Below are 15,389 nucleotides of genomic sequence, written 5' to 3'. Positions count from 1 at the left end.
GTCTTTCTTAGTCTATTTTTGTAGAATTTTCCCTTCCCTAATCTACAGATTAGGAAGACTTGACTTTAAACTTCATTTTCTTTGTACTTATCACTTCTCAGTTTTCCTGAGATCTCTTGATATTTTACAAGAAAAAATGATCATAATGTATTCTTTCTGATTCTGCAGCGTTGTATCAAATACAAATCTAGTAAGTTTATTTACTTTTGTATCATCTGGAAATTGAAATGTTAAGCCACAGTTTATTAGTATTTACTCCTATCAATACTTCTTACAAACTTCCTACATATGTTTTAAAATTTAAAAACACACTGATGCACAGCTCTTAGAGGTGGACACAGAAGAAGGAAGAAATGCTTCTCAAAAATTCATACATTATTGTGAATACTTAAAAATAGACTAAGCCTTAATAGGTTGTTCAGATAATGAAGAAGTTTTACAAACAGTGGTGATTGTTGTGGCCACATTGTAAATGTAATTGATACCACTGAATCATACACTTAATCGTACCACTGAATCGTATACTTAAAAATGGATGAAATGGTAAATTTTGTTACATAAATATATATACAAATATATATACTTATAAATATATATAAATATATATACAAATATATATTTATATATAAATATATACAAATATATATAAATATACAAATATATATTTATATATAAATATATAAAGATATATAAATACATATATAAATATATATTAATATATAAAAAAATACATATTTATATATATATTTTTTAAACCCACAATTTTAAAAAACTAGCCTGTAATACCAGCACTTTGGGAGGCCAAGGCGGGTGGATCACCTGAGGTCAGGAGTTTGAGACCAGCCTGGCCAACATGGTGAAACCCCATCTCTACTAAAAATACAAAAATTAGCCATGCCTGGTGGCATATGCCTCTAATCCCAGTTACTCAGGAGGCTGAGGCACAAGAATCACTTTAACCCAGGAGGCAGAGGTTGTATTGAGCCAAGATCAGGCCACTGCACTCCAGCCGGGGTGATAGAGTAAGACTCTATGTCTCAAAAAATAAAAAAAAAACCAGTTTACCCCAAACCATTGAATTGTACAATTTAAGTGGATGAAATTTATGGTATATAAACTGTTTTAAAAAAATAAATTATGCTTAATTGAATCCAAATCATGCATGTCTACCTTGCTTAAGAACATTATTGAGTTTTAATAGTTTTTATATGTGGAAAAAGACGAAGATCAAAATTGATAAAACTGGTGGCGGAATGCTCCTAGATGACATACTACCAATCATGTCCCCTTAAGAAGTAGTGGCTCTATAGTAAAATCACATCTTACGTGAGTGGTAGGTGGAAACTAAATATGGCAGAAAATATTATAGAAAAATGTAGTACGGAAAAAAAGGGTAATTCCTTAAATCATGAAGGTTCTTCAGTAGTGGAAGACAGAGTCGGGTCTGATTTGGGAAAGGGGGAGTGGAGAAAGGAACACTGCAAGACAAAAAATTCCATTTTAAAATTTGCTCTCAGTTGTGTTCACTGAACACTAATGAAAACTCACTAATGGATATAGGTAAGATGACTTCTGTAATTCTTGTTTGCTTTTTGAATTATGAAGTATTTCAAACACTGTAGTTATTTTTGAACATAACAGCTTGGATGAAAGTCAGATCTGAGTCTCCTTCAGTGAAATGCTTTGTTTGATTTGTTTTGAACCTAGGCATAACATCTCCAACCACATTATACGATAGATACAGCTCCCCACCAGCCAGCACTACCAGAAGGCGGCTATTTGTTGAGAATGATAGCCCCTCTGATGGAGGGACACCTGGGCGCATGCCCCCACAGCCTCTAGTCAATGCCGTCCCTGTGCAGAATGTATCTGGGGAGCCTGTTTCTGTCACACCGGTTCCTGGACAGACTTTGGTCACCATGGCAACCGCCACTGTCACAGCCAACAATGGGCAAACAGTAACCATTCCTGTGCAAGGTAAGGAAGGCAGAGTTGGATATTGAGTTCCTTCTCTGTGGCGTGTATTGAAAAGTTACCCGAGGTTTGGCTAGAGTGACGTAGGGGACAGAGGAGTGATGGGGAGAGAGGGTTTGGGAGAGGAGAAATTGTAAACCTCTGCCTGGAGAACCTCTTATTATCAACATTTTCTTCATGCCTTTTTTCTCTGTCACAAACTAGGTATTGCCAATGAAAATGGAGGGATAACATTCTTCCCTGTCCAAGTCAATGTTGGGGGGCAGGCACAAGCTGTGACAGGCTCCATCCAGCCCCTCAGTGCTCAGGCCCTGGCTGGAAGTCTGAGCTCTCAACAGATGACAGGAACAACTTTGCAAGTCCCTGGTCAAGTGGCCATTCAACAGATTTCCCCAGGTGGCCAACAGCAGAAGCAAGGCCAGTCTATAACCAGCAGTAGTAATAGACCCAGGAAAACCAGCTCTTTATCACTTTTCTTTAGAAAGGTAATTTTTCACGTACTCTTACCAGAGCATGAGCTTGGGAAATACAAGTGTTAAACAAAGTTTGAAATGTTTTTGTTTATCTCTTAGGTATACCATTTAGCAGCTGTCCGCCTTCGGGATCTCTGTGCCAAACTAGATATTTCAGATGAACTGAGGAAAAAAATCTGGACCTGCTTTGAATTCTCCATAATTCAGTGTCCTGAACTTATGATGGACAGACATCTGGACCAGTTATTAATGTGTGCCATTTATGTGATGGCAAAGGTGAGTACCATTTTGGAACTGTAAAGGCAAATATAGGTCTTCATTACTGAAAACATTTTTTAACCGCTTTCTTGAAGTACAATTTACATGCTCTATAATTCATCTATTTAAAATGCACAACTAAAAGGGTCTTAGTATATTCACAGATATGTGCAATACTCACCACAATTTTAAAACAGAATATTCCATTATATAGTTATATGAGAGTATTTTTATCCATTTATTAGGTAATACATATTTTAGTTGTTTCTGCTTTTGGCTATATGCATAATACTGCTATTAGCATTTGTGTTTGGGTTTTTGTATAGACATATATTTTCATTTCTCTAGGGTATATACCTAGTAATGGATTGCTGGGTCATACATTAACTATGTTTTAACCAGTTAGGGAATTGCCAGACTGTTTTCCAAAGTACTGTACCATTTTACACTTACACAGGCAGTATAATAAAGATTTTAGTTTCTCCACTTTCTCATTAACACTTATTATCTTACTTTGTTTAAATAACTTATTGAGGAGAAATTCACATAACAAAATTAACTGGGGTTTTTTTGGGTTTTTTTGTTTGTTTGCTTTTTGAGATATTGTTTCACTCTTGTCACCCAGGCTGGAGTGCAGTGGTGCATCTCAGCTCACTGCAACCTCTGTCTCCCAGGTTCAAGCGATTCTCCTGTCGTAGCCTCCTGAGTAGCTGGGATTACAGCCATGTGCCACCACGCCTGGCTAATTTTTGTATTTTTAGTAGAGATGGGATTTCACCATGTTGGCCAGGCAGGTCTCAAACTCCTGACCTCAGGTGATCCGCCCGCCTCGGCCTCCCAAAGTGCTGGGATTACAGGCATGAGCCACCAGGCCCAGCCAGATTAACTATTTTAAATTGAACAATTCAGGAGCATTTAGCACATTTACAGTACCAAGTGTAATCAATGGTTGTATACTCACCACTTCTATCTAGTTCCAGAACATTTCTGTACCTGCAAAGTAAAACTCCTTTCCTGTTAAGTAGTTTCTCCCCATTCTACCTCCCACAGCACCTGGCAATCAGCAATTGGCATTCTGGCTGTATGGATTTATCTGTTCTTAATCGTTTATAGAAATGGTACAATAAGTGACCTCTTGTGTATGGCTTCTTTTACTTAGGATAATATTTTCAAGGTTTATCTATGTTGCAGCATGTATCAGTACTTCATTCCTTTTTATGACTGAATGATATTCCATTGTATGGATAGGCACAATTTTTTTCTCCATTCATACAGTGATGGATATTTGGGCTGTTTCCACCTGTTGGCTATAGTGAATAGCGCTGTTTTGAACAGGTATATCATGTACCTGTTTGAGTGCCTGTTTTCAGCCCTTTTGAGTTTACTACTAGCAGTGGAACTGCAGGGTCATATGGTGATACTATGTTTAACTTTTTTGAGGAATCCACCATACTGTTTTCCACAGAAGCAGCACCATTTGACATTGCTACCAGTAATGCACAAGCGTTCCAGTTTCTCCGTATCCTTGCCAACTTATTTTTATTATAGCCATCTTAGCAGGTATTGGGTGGTATATCATTGTGGTTTTGATTTTCATTTGCCTGATGACTTAAGGATGTCAAGCATCTTTTCATTTGCTTACTGGCCATTTGTATATCTTATGTGGAGAAATATCTTTAAATCCTTTGCCCATTTTTAAATTGTGTTACTATTGAGTTGTTGGAGTTCTTTGTTTTGGATACAACTACCTTCTCAGACATATGATTTGCAAATATTTTCTCCCATTTGGTGTATCTTTTCACTTACTCGGTAGTGTCATTTGAAGCATAAAAGTTTTTAATTTCGATGAAGTCCAGTTACCTGTTTTTTGGTTTGTTACTCGCACTTTGGGTGTCCTAAGAATCCATTGCCAAATCCAAGGTCACTAAGATTTATCCCTGTGTTTTCTTCTGATTTTTATAGTTTTATCTCATAGTTAGGTATTTGATCAAATTTGAGTAATCTGTGTATGGTATGAGGTAGTAGTCCATTTCCATTCTGATTATGTGGCTGTGCAGTTATCTCAGCACCATTGAAAAGAAGATTTTTTTCCTCACTGAATGGCCTTGGTGGCCTCCTTGAAAATTAGTTGACCGTTGACAATATGTGGGTTTATTTCTGGACTCTAAATTCTATTCCATTGGACTATATGTCTATCCTTAGGCAATACCATATTCTCTAGATTAGAGAGTTGCTTTCTTATAAAGTTTTGAAATTGGGAAATATGAGTGCTCCTACTTTTTTTCTTTTCAAGATTATTTCAAGAGTCCCTTGAATGAATTTTAGAATCAGATTATCAGTTTCACAAAGGAATAAGCTAGGATTCTGATAGAGTTGCACTGAATCTGTAGATCAATTTGGGGAGTATTGCCATCTTAACAATTTTATGTCTTCTGATCCATGAACATAGAATGTTTTTCCATTTATTTAGATCTTCAGTATTTTTCAACAATGTTTTGTACTTTTCAGAGTATGTTTGCAATTCTTTTGTTAAATTTATTCCTAGTCTTATTGATGCTATTCCAAATGTAGTTGTTTCATTGTTAACGTGTTCATTGCAAGTGCATAGAAAAACATTTTTGTATATTGATCTAGTATCCAGCAGCCTTGCTGAACTTATTAGTTCTAATAGTTTTCTAGTAGATACCTTAGGATTACTATGTAGGAAATCATGGAATTTGCTTATAATTTTACTTCTTATCCAAACTGGATGCCTTTTATTTCTTTTTCTTTCCTAATTATCTTGCTACAACCTCCAGTACAGTTGAACAGAAGTGTCGAAAGCAGAAATCCTTGTCTTGATCTTAGGTGGAAAGCATCTAGCTTTTCACTATTAAATTATGATTTTTTCCATAGTTGCCCTTTATCAAGTTGAGGAAGTTCCCTTCTTTTCCCAGTTCATGGAGTGTTTTTTATCATGAAAGGGCATTAGATTTTGTCAAATGCTTTTTTTGTGTCCATTGAGATGATCGTGTGTTTATTGTTTTTTTTTATTCTATCAATATAGTATATTACACTGATTAATCTTCCTATGTTAAACCAGCCTTACATTTTTGTTGTAAATCCCTCTCAGTCATGGTGTATAATTCTTATTTTTTTCTTTTTTTGAGACAGTGTCTCACTCTGCTACCCAGGCTAGAATGCAGTGGTGAGATCATAGCTCACTACAAACAGCCCTCCCATCTTTGTCTCCTGAGTAGCTGCGACTACAGGCACATACTACCATGTCTGGGTAATTTTTAAAATTTTTTGTAGACAGGGTCTACCATGTTGCCCAGGCTGGTCTCGAACTCCTAAGCTCAAGCAATCTTCATGCCTCAGCCTCCCAATGTGTTGGGATTATAGGCATGAGCTACTGCACCCGGCTGCTATAATTCTTTTTTGTTTTTGAGATGGAGTTTCGCTCTTGTTGCCCAGGCTGGAGTGCAGTGGCACGATCTTGGCTCACCGCAACTTCTGCCTCCCAGGTTCAAGCAATTCTCCTGCCTCAGCCTCCCAAGTAGCTGGGATTATAGGCATGTGTCACCACCCTGGGCTAATTTTGTATTTTCAGTAGAGACGGGGTTTCTCCATGTTGGTCAAGCTGGTCTCGAACTCTCAACCTCAGGTGATCCACCTGCCTCGGCCTCCCAAAGTGCTGGGATTACAGGCATGAGCCACGGTGCCCAGCCTATAATTCTTTTTATATGTTGCTAGGTTTGGTTTGCTAACAGTTTGTTAAGGAATTTTTTTTTTCAATTAAAAGACTTACTTATTTTTTCAAGTTTCCACATGCAGCAGTGATTCCTAAGGAATTTTACCCTTATTCATAAGAGGCATTGGTCTGTAGTTTTCTTGTTATGGCTTTGTCTGGTTTTATTATCAGGGTTATTACTGGTCTCATAGAATTGAGTAGGAAGTGTTCTCACCTCTTCTATATTTGGGTATTCTTTTTTTCCTTTTCCTTTTTTTTTTTTTTTTTTTAAATTTACAGCTGTCTGAAAGACCCATGGATATGAGCTTCTTGGTATTAATGTTTTAAAGTTTGGTAGAATTCAGCAGCGAAGCTGTTGAGACCTGAGATCTTCCTTGTGGGAAGTTTACTGATGAATAATTCCGTCTTGTATTTGTTACAGGTATATTCAGATCATCTGTTTCTTCTAGAATCAGTTTTGATAATGTATGTCTTTCTAAGAATTTGTCTGTTTCCTCTGGGCTAAACTGTTGGCAAATAATTATATTTCCTTCTGTTCTTTTTTATTCTTTAAGGTCAGTAGTAATGTCCTTTTCCTTTTCTGATTGTACTTTTTGTTTGTTTTGTTTTTTGAGACAGAGTCTCACTCTGTTGTCCAGGCTGGAATACAGGGGCATGATCTTGGCTTACTGAAACCTTGGCCTCCTGGGTTCCAGCAATTCTTGTGCCTCAGTCTCCTGAGTAGCTGGGACTACAGGCCTGTGCCACCTTGCCCAGCTAATTTTTGTATTTTTAGTAGAGATGGAATTTCCCCATGTTGCCCAGGCTGGTCTTGAACTCCTGGCCTCAAGCAATCCATCCACCTTGGCCTCCCAAGTGCTGGGATTACAGGCGTGAGCCACCGTGCCCTGCTCTTTGTAGTAGTTTGAGTCTCCTCCCTTTTGTTCTTGGTCTAGCTAAAGGTTTGTCCATTTTCTTGATCTTTTTCTTTTAAAAACCAGGTTTTTGGTTTCATTTATCTTATTTTTGTGTTCTTTATTCATTAGTATATAATCTGTTTCCTTCTTTCTGCTTACTTGAGGCTTACTTTTTGCTCTTTTCTATTGTTTTAAGATGGATGTTTAGGTAATTCATTTACTGTTTCTCTTAATATCTTTTTCCCCCAAATCCTTTATGTAGATCTGAGTATCTTTTAAAAGATACCTTTCCAATATCTCAATCTCTTTTATTATTATTATTATTTTTTGAGACAGCATCTTGCTCTGTCGCCTAGGCTGGAGTGTAGTGCTCACGGCAGCCTTCCTCCAGGGCTTAAGTGATCCTCTTCCCTAAGCTTCTTGAGCTGGGACCACAGCCGTGCACCACCATGCTCTGCTAATTTTTTGCAGAGATGAGATTTTGCTATGTTACCCAGGCTGGTCTCAAACTCCTGAGCTCAAGCAGTCCTCCCTCCTCGGCCTCCCAAAGTGCTGGGATTACATGCGTGAGCCATTGCCCTTCTTCATTTTTAATGTAAGCATTAACAACTATAAATTTTCCTCCATGCACTGCTTTAGCTGCATGAGTGTTGGTACAGTGTGTCTTCATTTCAAAAGTATTTTCTGATTTCTGTTTTTGACTTCTGTTTGACTCACTGGTTATGTAGCAGTATGTTGTTAACTTCGTATTTGTAAGTTTCCCAAATTTGTTATTGATTTCTACTTTCATTGTGGTTGAAAACACACTTTGTTTTATTTCAGTTCTTTTAAATATATTAAGAATTGTTTTATAGCCTAGCATATATGGTCTATCCTAGAGAATTTCAAAGTACATTTGAGAACACTGTGTTCTGTGGAGGTTGAGGGGAGTGTTCCGTAGATGTCTGTTAGGTCTAATTGTTTTATATTGTTAGTAAAGTGTTCTGTTTCCTTGTTGATCTGCCTAGACCTTCTCTCCATTATTGAAAGTGAGGTACTGAAATCTGTAAATATTATTGCTGAACTGTCTACTTTTCCCCTTCACTTCTGTCACTTCTCACTTCAAGTATTTTGTGCTGTGTTATGAAGTGTGTGTATAACTGTTATAGATTCCTGATGGCTTGACCCTTTTATCATTATGGAATGTCCCTTTTTAATAACTTTTTGTCCTAAAGTCTGATTTATAGTGTGATACATATATATATATATACACACACACACACACACAGTCATCCAACTTTCTTACAGTTTCTGTCTGTATATCTCTTTCTATCCTTTCATTTTTGAATGTATTTGTATTTTTTTAATCTAAAATGTCTCCTGTAGATAAAAATAATTTTGATTTCTTTTGCCTTTTGACTATGTATATAATTGGATTTATATCTGCCATTTTACTTTTCGTTTTCATGTCTTTCCCTTTGCCTTTTCAGCTTTGCTTTTGCATTAGGGTCAATATTTTGTAAAGTAGCATTTTCATGTCGGGTTTCTTTCACTGTGTGTGTGTGTGTGTAGTGGTAGCCCTAGGGCTTGCCATATATATCTTAATTTATCAAAAATCAGCTTCAGATTATACTCATTTAATTCCAGTGAGATATAGAAGTGTTCACTGTTTCGTTACACATATTACATCCATAAATGTACAACTCCACCAGTACATTGTTATAATTATTGATATAATTTTATGACTTCTAAAGTAGCAGAAAGGCAAGGAGTATAAGTGTGTATTTAAAACTTTTGCTATAGTAACCTTATTAATAATTTCTGGTTTTCTTTCTGGTTTTCTTTCTTTCTTAAGACAGAGTCTCGCTTTGTTGCCCAGGCTAGAGTGCAGTGGTGCAAACTCAACTTGCTGCAACCCCTGCCTCCCAGGCTCAAATGATCCTTCCCGCCTCAGCCTCCGATGTAGCTGGGCCTACAGGGTGCAGGCATGTGCACCATGCCCGGCTGATTTTTGTATTTTTTTGTAGAGACGGGGTTTCGCCATGTTGCCCAGGCTGGTGTCGAACTCCTGGCCTCAAGCAATTCACTTGCCTCAGCCTCCCAAAATGTTGGGATTACAGGTGTAGCCACTACGCCCAGCCTACTTCTATTTCTGTTATTCATTCCTGTGTATGTGAGTTGCCATCTGGAGTAATTTCCTTTGCCCAATATGGCTTTGCTTCTGCCTACGTCTTTTGTACTGTTTTTGGCAAATATATTACATTTTTGTATGTTACAGGTACATTATATATATATTATTTTATATAACTGATTTTTTAATCAGTTAAGAAAGGAGAAGAAATTGCATTTATACTCTATTTGTGATTACATAATTATCTTTACCAGTGCTCTTGGCTTTCTTCATGTATAGTATTGTCCAGGGGCATTTGCTTTTTTGGCTTGAAGAATTTTGTATAGTATTTCTTGTAAGGGGTTTTGCTAGCACCAAATTCTGTTTTTGTTTATCTGAGAGTACATTTTTTCACCTTCATTTCTGAAAGATAACTTGCAAAAATTTTGAATATTGATATTTCACAGATAAAACTCGAGTAACTTTTTAATAATGGATTCTTAGCTTAATATTTTTTCTTTCATCACTTTGAATGTTATCCCACTGCCTCTTGGCCTCTGTAGTTTCTGATTAGAAGTCAAATTTTATTTTATTGGGGTTTCCCTGTAACTGAAAAGTTGTTTTTCTCTTGATGCTTTCAATATTTTCTCTTTCTTCGGCTTTGAGCATTTTTACCGTGATATATCTGGTTATAGAGGAGTTTATCCTACTTGCAAGTCACTGAATGTCCTGGAGATGTAATTTAATAAATTTGGGAAGTTTTCAGTATTTCTTTGAACATTTTTTTCTGCTTCTTTCTCTCCTCTCCTGATTCTCCCATTACACTTATGTTGACTTCCTTAATGCTGTGCCACATTTCTCTGAGGCTCTTTATTTTTCTTCATTCTTTCTCTGTTCTCAGATCACACAATCTCTTCATGTTTGCTAATCTTTTTGTTTTTTTTGCTACTTCAAATCTATTTTCCCTAGCTTCTAGTGAATTTTTCATTTCAGTTACTGTAATTTTCTACTCCAAGTCTTTTTTTTTGAGACGAGTCTTGCTCTGTTGCCCAGACTGTACAGTGGCTCAATCTCAGCTCACTGCAACCTCCGTCTCCCGGGTTCAAGTGATTCTCCTGTCTCAGCCTCCCTAGTAGCTGGGATTACAGGCACATGCCACCATGCCTGGCTAATTTTTGTATTTTTAGTAGATACTGGGTTTCACCATGATGGCCAGGCTGAACTCCTGACTTCAAGTGAGCCACCCTCCTCGGCCTCCCAAAGTGCTGGAATTACAGGTGTGAACCACCGCACCCGGCCTCTAAGTCTTGATTCACATATTATTCTTAATGAATTTTAATAGATATTCTTGAATCGATGTATCTTCATTTGCTATATGCCTTTAATACCATTTCCAGAGACTTTAAATAGCTTTTATATAATTTTCACCCCTTTTACTGGGCAGCAGGTTCACACAGCTCCTCACACTATTATGGTGGAAATTGCTGTATCTCTCAGAGCACTCTTATTGTTTGCCAGGTCACAAAAGAAGATAAGTCCTTCCAGAATATTATGCGTTGTTATAGGACTCAGCCACAGGCCCGGAGCCAGGTAACTACATTTTCTCTATGGGCTGAAAATAACGCTTAAAGTCTGTGATGAATAAAAAAAATTAACCATAGTTGACTCTGTGGCCTTTTTTTCCAAGATAAACACCTGGGACTCTACTTAAGGGAAATTTCTGCTTTAATCTTCTTTATTCTTGATGTTACATGTTGATTAAGTTCTCTTTTCCTCAGAAGGCAACAATGTTAAATATTTGATTGCCTTCTCAATTCAGAAAAATCACAAGATAGATAGGAATTAAGAAGTTACTTGGTTTCTATGTCACCATTCTGGTTTAGTAAACATACTGTACGTTTAACCAAGAGAATGTCACATGGAAATTTAAAACCCACTTTGCCTTTATTACCATTCGTCTCTGAGAGGCAAATTGGCCAGATCTGTGTATCTGACTTAGAATGACTTGACTTTATGGTTGGGTGCTGTTACCGCAGCGTGGTACTGCAAGTAGTACTTGGCATGTGAAGCTAGATGGGCTCTGATTGAATCTTAGATCTGTTATAATTTGAGTTATGTTTCTTAACCTCTTCTGAGGACAACTGTTGCTACACAGATTATTGTGAAAAGTAACATATGTCAAGGTCCTATCACCAAGGGTGTGCTCAACAAATACTAGTTTACATCCCCTTCTCATTATTTCTCTAAAGGTGTACAGAAGTGTTTTGATAAAAGGGAAAAGAAAAAGACGAAATTCCGGCAGCAGTGATAGCAGAAGCCATCAGAATTCTCCAACAGAACTAAACAAAGATAGAAGTAAGTGGGATCTTTGTGAACTACAAGACAAAATTAGGAGCTTTTCTTTTTAGGACTTGAAGTAACCATTACTAAATGAAATAACTATAGAAACTATGAAAGTGTATAAACAAAGGGTTTAATGGATCAGTAAACCAAATTCTGGGTGGCAAAACTGTCCATTCCATAGCTTTGGGGCACATATTCTATAACATTTTTCTCCAGGAGAATTAGAGCTTTCAGTGAGGAATCTGCTTGCCTGAGTTTCAGAAAGGACTGACATGTCAGTTGGAGCCATGCTATGGAAATACCATCCCCTACCTGTTGGTTTGTCCTAGGGCTTAGGTCCTAGAAAACTTGGTGTAACTTATTAATACTACTCAGAAAGCCCTTGCTATGGTTATGGCATAGGGATATCAAGTTAAAATCCTAGCTGAGCTTTGCCTTTTGGTGTGAAGAACAGAGTGCCTATTCACTGTTATTAGCAAGTAATGCAGGTAGCTGTTCCCTTTCTCCTACTTTTTAAAAATTAAAACAATCTATACTAGCAGCTTTTGTATTGACACCCTGTGTTCTCCTGGCTGCAGCCAGTAGAGACTCCAGTCCAGTCATGAGGTCAAGCAGCACCTTGCCAGTTCCACAGCCCAGCAGTGCTCCTCCTACACCTACTCGCCTCACAGGTGCCAACAGTGACATGGAAGAAGAAGAGAGGGGAGACCTCATTCAGTTCTACAACAACATCTACATCAAACAGATTAAGACATTTGCCATGAAGTACTCCCAGGCAAATGTAGTAAGTATTACAGGGATCATTTCATGCTTTTTTCATGAGTATTGAGGAATTATTTATGATTTATATATGGACCATTCACCTGGTCCATATATAAACTAGTTTTGGCCAAGCGTGGTGGCTAACACCTGTAATCCCAGCACTTTGGGAGGCTGAAGCGGGCAGATCAGTTGAGGTCAGGAGTTCGAGACCAGCCTGGCCAACGTGGTAAATAAAACCCAGTCTCTACTAAAAATACAAAAATGAGCCAGGCGTGGTGGAACACATGTGTAATCCCAGCTACTCTGGGGGCTAAGGCAGGAGAATTGTTTGAACACGGGAGGTAGAGGTTGCAGTGGGCTGAGATTGCGCCACTGCACTCCAGCCTGGGCGACAGAACGAGACTCTGTCTCATAAATAAATAAGCTAGTTTTACAAATAATTCTATTAAGTAAAACTGAGGAGGTCTGTAATTTACCTAGCCAACATAAGTTCTGTTGTTAAGCATTAAACAAGAATAAGATTGTATTTGGAGTCCCTACAAAGTATAGTAGTACAAGAGACAGGCTACATGGGTTCAAATTGTCTAGTACTTAACAGTAGTGGTAACCTTGCAAATCATTAAATTTTCTCTGTACCTTGTTTCCTCATATATATAAAACATGGGAATATAACTAGTTCTTAGCATATGGAATTGTAAGGATGAAATGACATAATATATAAAAATTGCTTAAAATAATAACTGGCACAAACTAAGCACTTAAGGTTTGCTATTAGAATGTTTTTCTTTAGGTTAAATTAGTGCTAATGTATCACTCTTATCATTCTTAGTAAAAATACCTCATTATAAATTTCTTTTCTTAGAGTTACTGATTTTTTTTTTTAACAGATGGATGCTCCTCCACTCTCTCCCTATCCATTTGTAAGAACAGGCTCCCCTCGCCGAATACAGTTGTCTCAAAATCATCCTGTCTACATTTCCCCACATAAAAATGAAACAATGCTTTCTCCTCGAGAAAAGATTTTCTATTACTTCAGCAACAGTCCTTCAAAGGTGAGCCTAACATCAGTCTTGGCCTTTACTAACCCCAGAATGCTTCAGATGCTAGAAAGAGGGTTTGTGCTAAGCCTAGGCACTCATTAGAGTGATGAGAGCTACCAGGGAGCAGTGATCAGTCAGTTCCCATGCAGCAAAACCCAGGATTTGTTGTTTTTTTGCTTTTTTTGAGGGTGGAATTTTAGGGTTGGAAACAGGGTAAGGGATTTGGATTTCTTTTTATCCCCTCTCCTATTTATACATTTTGAACATTTTGCTATAAACCTGAAGTTTGTGTTTATCCCATTTGTAACAATTTTCCACATGTGTTAGGGAAATAAATTTTGGATTCCTTACCAAAGGCCTGTTTCTGGGACAGGCAGTGTCCTCTGGACTCTGGCTAAGGGGAGAAGTTGACATTTTGGACATTGCAGTGCAACAGTCATATTAGCACAGATGTATGTGGCAACAGCCGCCTCATTCTAACAAGGGGAAGGAAGCTTGAGTCAGGCCTTAATGTTGAAAAGTCAGGGAGCTGCTGAGGTATGGAAGGGCATTCAGTAGGAAGCGGGTAAGGGGAAGAAAACCGTATCCTTGAGGCAGTGATCCAAAGCTCGAATACAGGTATCATGCTATGTTAGCGAGTGGAACTGGATTGTGAAGGCCCTTACATGATGAGATTTGTATTGATAAAGGTTGCATAGAGGCTGGGCGTGGTGGCTCACACCTGTAATCCCAGCACTTTGGGAGGCCACTGTGGGCAGATCACCTGAGGTCAGGAGTTCAAGACAAGCCTAGTCAACATGGTGAAACCTCATCTCTATTAAAAATACAAAAATAAGCCGGGCATCGTGGCATGCGCCTGTAATCCCAGCTACTCGGGAGGCTGAGGCAGGAAAACTGCTTGAACCTGGGAGGTAAAAGTTGCAGTGAGCCAAGATCGCACCATTGTACTCCAGCCTGAGTGACAAGAGTGAAACTCTGTCTCAAAAAAAAAAGATTGCTTAGAAATACACACACATATATAGGGCCTGAAATCTTCAAAAAAAAAGTATCATGAGAAAATGGTCGAGGATGGGGAAGGTGTCATAGAGGAGACTGGGGAGACATGACACCCAAATGCAATGCATAATTTTTGGTCCTGCATAGGAAAACACTGCTATAAAGGACATTTTGAGGAAATTTTGAATGTGGCCCTCAGTGTATTTTTTTTTTTTAAGTTTCTTTGGTGTTGATGATGCCTAGTAGATTATGTAGGAGACGGTGCTGAAAGTATTCAGAGGTAAAGTGACTCAGTGTCTGCAGCTTACTTGCACACGGGTTGGTTGCAATATATTTAGGTAGGGAGAGAGTGACAGCAACTCTCAGACATTAATGATTGATAAGTGGGTGCTCAATGTACTATTTTTCCAACTCTTTGTAGGCTTGAAATCTTTTAAAAAGTTGAGGAAAACAGTCCGGGTACAGGGCCTCACGCCTGTAATCCCAACAGTTTGGCTGGCAGGGGTGGGAAGATTGCTTGAGGCCAGGAGTTGGAGACCAGCTCAGGCAACATAGCAAGACCTCATCCCTACAACAAATAAAAATTAGCTGAGCATGGTGCCATGCACCTGTAGTCTTAGGTACCCAGAAGGCTGAGCCCAAGAGATCAAGGCTGTAGTGAGCTATGCTCACGCCACCACACTCCAGCCTGGGTGATAAAGTGAGAAACCCTGTCTCTTTGGGGGAAAAAAAAAAAAGGTTGAGGAAAACAAGTAAACAAGAACAGCAAAAATCTGTTAGAAAATGTAATAATGGGCCGGGCATGGTGGCTCATGCCTGTGATCC

At 38.2% G+C, this 15,389-nt stretch overlaps 1 protein-coding gene across 1 annotated transcript in view; it reads left to right on the top strand.

The window, feature by feature from the left end:
• The window catches only part of RBL2 (retinoblastoma-like 2), a 58,487-nt gene that overhangs the window by 34,826 nt on the left and 8,272 nt on the right, over nt 1–15,389 (top strand). Inside the window, exons 15-21 of the mRNA XM_011988633.1 lie at nt 1,708–1,977; nt 2,179–2,459; nt 2,547–2,723; nt 10,942–11,013; nt 11,673–11,778; nt 12,345–12,550; nt 13,416–13,580. Of these exons, the coding sequence (XP_011844023.1) occupies nt 1,708–1,977; nt 2,179–2,459; nt 2,547–2,723; nt 10,942–11,013; nt 11,673–11,778; nt 12,345–12,550; nt 13,416–13,580 (1,277 nt within the window). The remainder of the gene's footprint in view (nt 1–1,707; nt 1,978–2,178; nt 2,460–2,546; nt 2,724–10,941; nt 11,014–11,672; nt 11,779–12,344; nt 12,551–13,415; nt 13,581–15,389) is intronic.

This window comes from Mandrillus leucophaeus, unplaced genomic scaffold (assembly GCF_000951045.1).
Source record: "Mandrillus leucophaeus isolate KB7577 unplaced genomic scaffold, Mleu.le_1.0 Scaffold333, whole genome shotgun sequence".
Taxonomy (NCBI): domain Eukaryota; kingdom Metazoa; phylum Chordata; class Mammalia; order Primates; family Cercopithecidae; genus Mandrillus; species Mandrillus leucophaeus.
This window is presented reverse-complemented; position numbering and strand designations above follow the sequence as displayed.